The sequence below is a fragment of the Oryzias latipes genome, chromosome 23, assembly GCF_002234675.1.
Source record: "Oryzias latipes chromosome 23, ASM223467v1".
Lineage (NCBI taxonomy): Eukaryota > Metazoa > Chordata > Actinopteri > Beloniformes > Adrianichthyidae > Oryzias > Oryzias latipes.
In genome coordinates, this window is record NC_019881.2 from 20,556,271 (window position 1) to 20,565,092 (window position 8,822).

The 8,822-nt window shown below is 43.4% G+C and overlaps 2 protein-coding genes across 3 annotated transcripts in view; both read left to right on the forward strand.

The window, feature by feature from the left end:
- Nucleotides 1-2,711, forward strand: part of tmcc3 (transmembrane and coiled-coil domain family 3) — a 54,041-nt gene extending 51,330 nt beyond the window's left edge. For both annotated transcript variants that reach the window (XM_023952238.1, XM_023952239.1), the window contains exon 5: nt 765-2,711. In XM_023952238.1, coding sequence (XP_023808006.1) covers nt 765-1,070 — 306 coding nt within the window. In that variant the 3' untranslated portion in view covers nt 1,071-2,711. The remainder of the gene's footprint in view (nt 1-764) is intronic.
- An 855-nt stretch (nt 2,712-3,566) lies between these two features.
- On the forward strand, nt 3,567-8,781 carry eri1 (exoribonuclease 1). The gene is made up of 7 exons (XM_004083218.4): nt 3,567-3,956; nt 5,680-5,861; nt 5,944-6,160; nt 6,243-6,326; nt 6,404-6,513; nt 6,591-6,705; nt 7,940-8,781. The coding sequence occupies exons 1-7, from the start codon at nt 3,879-3,881 to the stop codon at nt 8,180-8,182; spliced, it is 1,029 nt and encodes a 342-aa protein (XP_004083266.1). The 5' UTR covers nt 3,567-3,878; the 3' UTR covers nt 8,183-8,781.
- The last annotated feature ends 41 nt before the right edge of the window (nt 8,782-8,822 follow it).

Consider the following 8,822-nt stretch of genomic DNA (forward strand, 5'->3'; position numbering starts at 1 on the left):
GGGCCCCCATAGCCACAGAGCAGGGAGGCATGGGGGAAAAGAGAGTGCAACCCCCAGCCCAACCAGGAGAGCAGCACCCCCGCCGCGCCGGCAGGGCCCAACGCGGGGCCCCGCCCCAGGAGAGCACCCCGAGCCCCAGACAAGCAACCCATCGCCACCCAGAAGATCTGGGTGGCCCCCCACCCCGACCCCGGTCACGGGCCAGGGCCCCCCAAGGAAGACACGCCCTACGCTCCTGACATCCGCCCACCCAGTCCACGGTTTGTGCAGATGAGAGCAAGGCAGGGGCCACCCACCCCTGCCCATGAGGAAGACGCCCCAGAGCAGTGGGGGTCCACTAGAAGTGTTGGTACCATGGCCAGACTAGGCTCACCCATAGTTGGAATTTGGATAAAGGCCAGCGCTCGAGAGCAAGGACCAGAACCCACACCACAGGAACACGGACACCCCCAGGCTCAGGTGTGATTTTCTCAACCAAAATAAACATGTTCCCAGTTTTATTTAGCAGACAGACACAAAACTGGAAAAAACAGACTTTCAAATCACATAAATAGTTGGTGTTTGGATGTTTGGTTCTGATCCAGTAAACCTTTGTGTGTGTGAGGACAGTCGGGTCCTTCTGGAGCGCCAGCATTTTCCTTTCTAATCAAATGAACTCATTTCCGCTGTGATTCAGCTCTTCCTCCCCAGTGGTTGTCAGGTCTTATAACCCTGCTGTCTGTTTGTGTCTCTGTGTGTGTCTGTGTGTCCGTGTGTGTGTTCAGGAGGTCCTTGAGTCGTGTCAGACGCGCGTCTCCAAGCTGGAGCTGCAGCAGCAGCAGCAGCAGCAGACAGTTCAGCTGGAAAACACCGACGTCAAAGTGCTACTGGGGAAGTGCATCAACATCATGCTGGCCATCGTCACCGTCATCCTGGTCTGCGTTTCCACGGCGGCCAAGTTCACCGCCCCGCTGCTGCGCAGCCGCCTCCACCTGGCGCTCACCTGCGTGGGCGTGTCCGTGCTGGCGCTACTGTGGAAGAACTGGGAACATTTGCAATGCTCTTTGGAGCGGCTGCTCCTCCCACACTGACCCGGGAACCGAACCGAACTGAGCCTAAACCTGAAACGTCGACCGTCAGTCGCCATGGTGACAAAGGTGGAGTTCACATGTAGCCTTACACCTTTCCCGTCCCCACCTGTGCTCCAGAGATGTATTCTGTGACCCAGGCTGGAACCGCTCAGCCAGAACCGAACCTCCAGGATTCCACAGCAGTGTGTGGTCGTGCCGTCTCCACCAGGAGGCGCTGTTTGCTCCGTAATACTGAACTCATGGAAAAGGAGCATTACGCTGAGGGTTTGAAACCTCCAAACTGAGCAGAGATGCTCCTCCACCTGAAGGTTGACTTCTGCTGCGTCTCACTGCCGCTCCTTAACATGGATTGTAACGATTGTTGGCGTGTGAGACGCTCGTGCACTTCATCCGTTTGAGCGTGTGTGCTTCTGTTCTGTCCTTCTGTGTGTGTCTCTACAAGCTCATGGAAAGTCCCATCTTCTTTGACATTTTGGGGAATTTTTCCAGTGTATGCAGAAGGGAAGGTCTCCAGGAGATTTGCTGATTCAGCATTTCTGTCATTTATTCTCTGAAAATCTTAGATCCTGGTTTTTAGCCTATAATATCTCCAAACTGCCCTTGAGCCAAAGGAATGTTTTTTTTCCTGTCAAACCTCTGCTCTGCTGGGTTCATTTAGAGCTTCTAACTAGATTATCTTGTCCAGAACTTTGCTGCTTGACTCAGCAGTTCACACGGCAGACATTCATGTTTCTTGGAAACACTTGGAACTTTTTTTTTTTTTTTGCTGGCATTCTGATTTCCTGATCAGGTCAAAGGCCGTCTGTGAGGAACGTGTTGATCTCTGGGCTCTGGACTCGATCACAAACCAACATCGGCTGCTTCATGTTGGACTGTTTCCCAAAATGTCAAATCCTAGAAAATCTTCTGAACTAACGTTTTTGTTCTAAAGACAGAGAAAGAATTTATCCTCTTTTTGGCAGGAAATGTGTTGTCATGCAAAATAGATTTTTCTAAGTTGAGAAAAAAGAAATGGGTGGAAAAAATAAATAAAAGAAATCCTATTGAAGTTTTTTTAAGTCATTTTTACTTAAGCCTGTGTGCTGCATTTATGTCCAGTTGGAAAAACAAGAATTGAAAAATTTTCTCCTCCGTGAAGCCTGGTAACACCGAGTGATAAACTGATTTCATTTCCTAACAGCGCCAGAACTCATTTTGAGTTGAAAGAGCTCCTCTCCACCTTTAATGTCAGATTCTGAGCCGTTATCACCTGCAGGTTAAAGATATTGCTCTTTCAGAGTGTCACTGCCTTGCTCTAAAGCAGACTTTTCTCCCTGGAAATCACCTAAAGTTTCCAATGTTTTCCCCGCTGGACCGAATGCGGCCTCAGGCTGGATGAGAAGCTCTGATCTTCTAACCCCAGGATGGTTTTGATAATAAGGGGTAGAAGTGTTTGTTCTCCTGCTGTGATGTTTTTTTGTGCTCCTTTAAAGAAGAGCAAAAAACTTTAAAAAGGAAACTTTCATGTTGCTGCTTTAGTTTCCACGTCTCTCATTAAACTGGCTGAAATGTTTGCAAAAAGCTCTACCGCTATTTTATATTTGCATCTATCCATTCATTTTGTTTCCATTTTTTAAATAAAAAATAAAGATTTTTATTTCCAAAACTCTGTAAATCCTTCCTTCATGCATTTTAAAGTAGCCTTTCCTCCGGGATGACAAGTGAAGATCAATCCGCTCTGCAGACATCACAGAGAATTTATGCATAGAACCAGACTGGATTACTTTAACTGACAGCGACGCCATGAAGCTCTGCTGCAGACAGGAACATCCCTCCTTCCTGGTCATCTGATCACAAGAACAACAAACCGATGTCATTTAAACTCAATTTAAATAAATTTGAGTTCTAATTGAATTAAAGTATTTTTTAGGAAAGCAATATAAATGCTACTAAATCCATTTTTTCACACATATTGCAGCAATAATGTCTCCTAATAAATCCTTTTTTCTGGTTTTTGTTTTTGCTGTTACTTTGAATTTGATGCATTTCTAATTAATCATTTTTAGTTTTAGGGAGCAGATCATCAAACATGTGGGAAGCACTGACACCTAGCGGTCAAATGTGAGTAATTTTGTTTCCTTCAGTAAAAAAAATCTAAAAGTAATTCATAACTTTTAACCAATACACAGGATTGAACTAAATCAATACAGATTAGTTATAAGTGGAATAAATTTTTTTAATGAAACACATTAAATTCATTCTATAGATCTATGTGCTCTCTTTCTACATACTACACTAGATATATTGTACTGACATACTGATCAATAAAAACTGAAAAATGAAATCTTTTCTGAAAAAGTAAAAAACCTAAAGACCAAATGAAGAGACTGACTGACTTTAACATATATGTTTAGATGAGAATTCGACACAAAACGTAAAAAAGTATGTCCCTTCCTCCTCCGCTCCGCTAGGGGTCGACAAGGAGCTCAATTTCTTGTTTTGGCGCAAAGCGGAAGTGGTCATAACTGCTTGTTGTGTGTGTCGAAGAAGAAGTTCAGTATTGCGGCGGAGATTTTAAACTGAGTTTGTCTTGTAGCTTTAAAATTAGAGAATTCTGCTCTGCTTATTTACAATAAACAGTGTTTAAAAAAACTTTGTGATTTAAATAAGTTCCCTTGGACGTCAAAACGGGTTTTAAATTGGTGCTGTTTGACTCGACCCGTTAGCTAATGTTAGCGTCCCCGGCTAAGATATCCCCCTGATTTTTTTTTTTCACGATTGTCATCCTTTTTGATGTTTTGTTATTTTAGATAAATTCATTTTTCTCAAATGGAGGAACACAAGGAGAACATTCACACCAAAGCCCTCAACGTGCAGAAGATGTCGAACGCGAAGGAGGACGAGAAGGTCGGTGACTCACTGACTGAGCAGAAGCGCTTTGTTGACTGTCAGACACAAACCAAAATAAATCACTTAAGTTAATATTTTAGTATTTCTGCCACAGTGTCAGATTAAAAAATACTTATGGTAAGATTAAAATGTCATACTTGTACATTTATTTATTTAAAAGTAAATGTTCAGTTCCTAACATCCACGTATAAACTATCACTACAACAACTAGTGTGTCATGATATCAATTGCAGACAAATAAACATTCATAAAAGGTGAATCAACCTCTAATTTTTAACATGTTTTAAACAAATTAATAAAATGAGAAGAACACAAATTTGAAGCTGTTTTCCCTGCTTTAAGTAAATATAGCCGCCATTGTTGTTGCAACGTCACATGATCAGAGGGAGAATTTGATTTAGTGCACCTGTTCACCTGCAGGGTTTAAGTAGTGGTTTGTTTAATCATTGCTGTGAAAAGCCGGATTTTGAAGTATTTTGACTAAAATTTGTGACACTGTTGTGCAGTAAAGAATCAAAACACTACTTAAAAAGAGTTGCTTCATGAAGTTATTTTGACAGACGTAACTAGGAAAAAGCCAGAGCAGAGCAAGGTCGGTGTGGGCGCTGTAGCCGTAACCATGACAACGCGACACACCGCATTTCAAAGAGTCCACTTGATGTGAAAAGTGGTTTAAACTCACCAATATAACAGGACACAAGTTCTTATAATTGATTAAATTTTTCTGTTTTTATTTGTAAATGATATGAGCGGAATATTCCTCTTCCAGCTGAGCATGATTGTCAAACATGAATGAACTTCACCGCCCAACGCAAAAATGAGATCAACGTGATTTGAAATAATAAATAATGTGTCTAACTTATTACCGGAATACTCGATTAACACAAGAATTTTACCCGCCACACCTTTTTATGCTGAAGAATAAACACAAGATCTCTGTTGGCCATGGAGTTTTGTGTTTACTTTGACTTGTTACGAACTTGAGCTACGTCCGCTCAAGCCTTAAAGTTGCTACAGTCGTGGTGTTAAGTTAAGCTGAAGGTTTATGACAAAAACATTTGGGGCCTCCTGCTTATAGCATTTAATTTTATTTTCAGAAACAACATACATAGTGGGCAAAGTTCAGCTGAAGTGGTGCATGAAGAGTTTAGTTTTAAAATTCTAGTCGGCCCTACGTAGAGGTTTTACAATCTCACAATCTTTGTTTATTATTGGGGTTTTGTCAGTGTATGTTCTACACTCCCCTATGGTCAGGAGCTTTGGGTCCTTGCCAGTAGGATTATATTCTAGAAACAAGCGGTTTTAGGAATCGCTATGAAGGGACATCGTCTCCCAGCTGAAGGCTGAGCTGCCCCCAGGACCCGATTCTGGATAGGCTTAAAATGGGTAGAGATTTTCAATGAAATTCAATACTTTAAAAGTAAAAGCTATGCTTCCTAGTGGCCTAGTGGTCGTGCCTTTGCTGCAACTATGAAGGTTCAAATCCACTGTATATGAGAACTAGGCTCACCATCAAAACTCCTTGATCCATCAAATGAAGTGCAGCTGTTGACTGCAGCTCATTCAAATGCAGAGGACAACTTCCTCACATCCAGGAGTGGGACAACTGATGGGACTTAATCGTCACAAGACAAACACACTATGCTATGTGGAAATGATTAAATAATATTGCTATTGTATTTTTTTTTGTGAACATCATTATTTGACGTTTCCCTCTTAGGAGAAACCCAGCAGCAGAAAAGGTCCCGACGGCGAGTCTGATCCTCCAGTGTCGCCCTCACAGCCCAACAGTGACTTCAGCCATCCGGTCTACAAAGAGATCGCTTTGGCAAACGGACACATCAACCGCATGTCCAAGAGGGAGCTGCAGGTCAAACTGTCTGAGCTGAAGCTCGACACCAGGTGGAGAATTGCAGATTTGATCCGTTTTAGTCCCAAACTGCAGCAAAAATGTAAGCGTAAGGTTGTTTCTATTCATGTGAAGAGGTGTGAAGGACGTGATGAAGAAGAGGCTGAAGAGCCACTACAGGAAGCAGAAGCTGATGCAGTCTGCAGCAGAGGGAGGTCCCACTGACACCTACTACGACTACATCTGCGTGGTGGACTTTGAGGCCACATGTGAGGAGGATAATCCCTCAGACTTCCTCCATGAAATCATCGAGTTCCCCTTGGTTCTCATCAACACTCACACCCTACAGATCGTAAGCGCCGTCTTCACCTTAAGTTGATTTATTTCTTATTTTTCCAGAGATTTTCTGACTCCTGGTTCTATTCCGTGTGCAGGTGGACACGTTTCAGTCGTACGTGAAACCGGAGTTAAACCCTAAACTTTCTGACTTTTGCGTCACGCTAACGGGAATCACTCAGGTTAGAAACCATCTCCATTTTTTTGAGTCTGCCTCCCTCTGACCGGTTGACTGCAGCTGCTTGTTGATCGTCTGTAGGAAATGGTGGACGAAGCGGACCCGTTCCCACAAGTCCTTCAGCGAGTCGTGAAATGGCTTCAGGAGAGAGACCTGGGAACAAAGCACAAATACGCCATTCTGACGGACGGGTGCGTCGACGCCGGCGCAGCTGCTGCAGCATTTCTGCCGTTTGTTTCCCTTTTGTGATGTGAGACTTCTCCTGCAGGTCGTGGGACATGAGCAAGTTCCTCAACATCCAGTGTCGGGTGAGCCGGATCCGATATCCTCAGTTTGCCAAGAAATGGATAAACATCAGGAAATCATACGGCAACTTTTACAAGGTACAGAGTGTATGAAAACCGTCTTTACATTTCAGTGATGAAAGGGTGCTAATTCTATGGAGGGCTCATGCATTCACTTCAGAAATCCAAATCTGGTGTTTTTTGAGAAAATGTGAACTTTTTTATTGAAAAACGTTCAAGATGTTTGTCTGTTTCATGAAAACGAAGAAAATTATCTTGAAAAATCAAAAAAGAAATATAAAAAAAATGGCCCTAAATATCTTTAAAAAAAGACTCAAAAAATAAAAAAATATATATTACATTTAAGGAATTTTTCAAGCTTTTACTCTGAAAGGCCCCTTACTTCTGGGTTGGAAAATGAGCTGCGAAAATAACTCATATTTCATGGAAAAAAATCCCTCATCAGTGTTCCAAAGTTTAAAGTAATCATATAGATGCTAAATATTTCCTTTGGCAAACTAAAGAACAATTTTTTTTTTTAATGAAATATGAGTTCTTTTTGAGAGCTCATTTTCCAACCCAGAAGTAAGAAGACTCGATCTCTGAGGCTCCGCCTTTCGCTCCTTGTGGGTGCCGCCCATTTCATGACGTCATCCTAGAGTCGGCCTCAGCAGCGTGTCTGCGTTTCGTCCACGAAAACAAGCATGGTCCAAACTTTTGCGCAGATGGATGTGCATACTGTGGATATCATTCACTTTCTTTACAGAGAAGGTTGTTAGCATGGGGGCGGTCCTGGCAGCCCAGACACTTCCTGGAAGGGGCGGTTCTTCACTTTGTGATGTCACAGTGTGAGATCCTGTTTGTTTTCATGGATTTGGAGGGGCTGGTGCTCAGAATGCAGGTTTTCAGAGGAATACTTAGAAATGCGTAAATGGATCAACAAATCGCTTTGGGGTTGTTTTTTGTGAGGAATCCACATTATAATACACTTGAAAGCTCAAAAAGTTGATTTATCATGATATTGGCTCTCTAATTTAATATCTGTTATTTTGGAGAACTAGCAGCTTATCTCCTCCCATCTGTGTGTGACTCACTGTTGATGCACGTCTAGACACTTGTCTTGGTCTGACCTGCATCTGCTTCCTTCTTAAAGACCCACTCTGAAAATGGAGTTTTTAACATGTTTTGTGGCATTTTTCTGATAATGGAGGACATATATAAGGCAAATTGAGCTTAAATTGGATTTCAAAGTTTGTCTTTATTCAAATGGATGGTTATCTTTGACAGCAAAGCGTTTTATTCTGACACTGGTTGTTTTTTTTGTCTGCTGCAGCTGCCGCGCTCACAGACAAAGCTGAGCACCATGCTGGAGAAGCTGGGGATGAAGTACGAGGGCCGCCCTCACTGCGGCCTGGACGACTCCCGCAACATCGCCAGGATCGCCGTTCGCATGCTGCAGGACGGATGCCAGCTGCGCGTGAACGAGCGCATGCACGCCGGCCAGCTGCTGGCGGTTCCCAGCTCGGCGCCGGTGGAAGGAGCTCCCCCGCCTCACACCCCTGGCAGCAGAAACTAGAACCACGGCGGCCTTAAGGTCGATCCGCAGCAGAGAAGAGCATTCTAGCAGGAGCCCAAAGCGCCGCGTTCTCTGGGCTTCAGATGGAGCAGGTTTCCTGCCTCACCTTATGAGGTTTAACGGCGTCCTCCTGCCTGATTGAGCTGCATCTTCTGTCTAGAAAGCTCAGTGAAAGTCGGTAAAAACACTGCTTCACGCAAACATGTCAATTTACCGTTCTCACATGAGCACAAGGACGCTGCTGCTCTCTACCCACCTTCAAGTTGATAAGAAAACGGAAAAAATCGGACAGATTTGGATCTCAGATGTAAAAACAGAGCTTCATAAATGAGGCAGTAGGAGAAACAGGGATTGTGGAGCCCTTAAGTGTTCTTGCACCATCTTTAAAACACGTTTTCCAGCTTAACTGCTTCATAAATGGGTCAAAGATGGAATTTTCTGCTTCCATTTTATGCTTTTTTGAGTTGCAGCCTAAATTCGGTCAAGTCTTCCCACCTCATCTTCATGACTCGATTTGCCGCCGCTCTTTTGGAAATGTCACAGTTTAAAGCAGCAAACAAACTTGATGCGACCTACGGTGGTGCGTTCAGTGACTTAAATAAAAAACAGAATTTCCTTTTTTTTTCCTGTTTAAAGTTGA

Excerpts from the sequence above, each read along its gene's own strand:
- eri1 (XM_004083218.4), top strand. The coding sequence starts at position 3,879 with ATGGAGGAACACAAGGAGAACATTCACACCAAAGCCCTCAACGTGCAG. Across the intron at positions 6,161-6,242 it reads ACACTCACACCCTACAGATC|GTGGACACGTTTCAGTCGTA; the intron begins GTAAGCGCCGTC and ends TTCCGTGTGCAG. Across the intron at positions 6,327-6,403 it reads CGCTAACGGGAATCACTCAG|GAAATGGTGGACGAAGCGGA; the intron begins GTTAGAAACCAT and ends GATCGTCTGTAG.